Source organism: Alligator sinensis, unplaced genomic scaffold, assembly GCF_000455745.1.
Source record: "Alligator sinensis unplaced genomic scaffold, ASM45574v1 scaffold673_1, whole genome shotgun sequence".
NCBI lineage: Eukaryota > Metazoa > Chordata > Crocodylia > Alligatoridae > Alligator > Alligator sinensis.
In genome coordinates, this window is record NW_005842829.1 from 181,126 (window position 1) to 181,735 (window position 610).

The 610-nt window shown below is 69.5% G+C and overlaps 1 protein-coding gene across 1 annotated transcript in view; it reads left to right on the top strand.

Annotated features, from left to right (window-relative positions):
• The window catches only part of LOC106722886 (CAVP-target protein), a 2,172-nt gene extending 1,671 nt beyond the window's left edge, over positions 1-501 (top strand). Inside the window, exon 4 of the mRNA XM_025191540.1 lies at positions 356-501. Coding sequence (XP_025047325.1) covers positions 356-501 — 146 coding nt within the window. The remainder of the gene's footprint in view (positions 1-355) is intronic.
• Positions 502-610: the final 109 nt, after the last annotated feature.

Below are 610 nucleotides of genomic sequence, written 5' to 3' on the forward strand. Positions count from 1 at the left end.
CCCCTGAGACCCCATGCCCCAAGACCCCCGGCCTCTCAAGATCCCTGACACCCCTTTCCCTGCCCCCAGAGACCCTTGAGCCCCCCCTGCCCCTGAGACCTGCCTCCTCTTGCCCTCCACAGACCCCCTGCTCCTGCCCCCCAGGATCCCTGAGACCCCTGCCCCTGAGATCCCTGAGACCCTCTGCCCTTAAGGCTCTTGAACCCCCCTGCCCCTTTCCTGGGTCTGTGCCCCCAGCCCCAGGGTATGGGCTCTGGGCATGGGGGGACAGCTGCTGCCCCAGTACCCATGCCCCTCAGGCCAGCCCAAGCAGGGGGGGGCACAGCTGGGCCTGAGGGTGACCGTGCCCCCCCAGTGCCTGCCAAAATTGAGAAGGGGCCAGAGAGCACCAAGGCCAAGGTGGGCTCCAAGGTCATGCTGACGGCGCTCATCAGCGGGCAGCCGGAGCCCGAGGTGGGCTGGGCCAAGGACGGCCAAGACATCGAGGAGGACAACCGGTGAGCACCGCGGCTGGGGCCCCAGACGGGAGGGTCCCGGGGCTTGAGATCCAGGGCGGTGCTGGGTGCAAGTCCGGGGGGGTGCCGCCGCGCCAGGCCGCAGCCATAAGGGG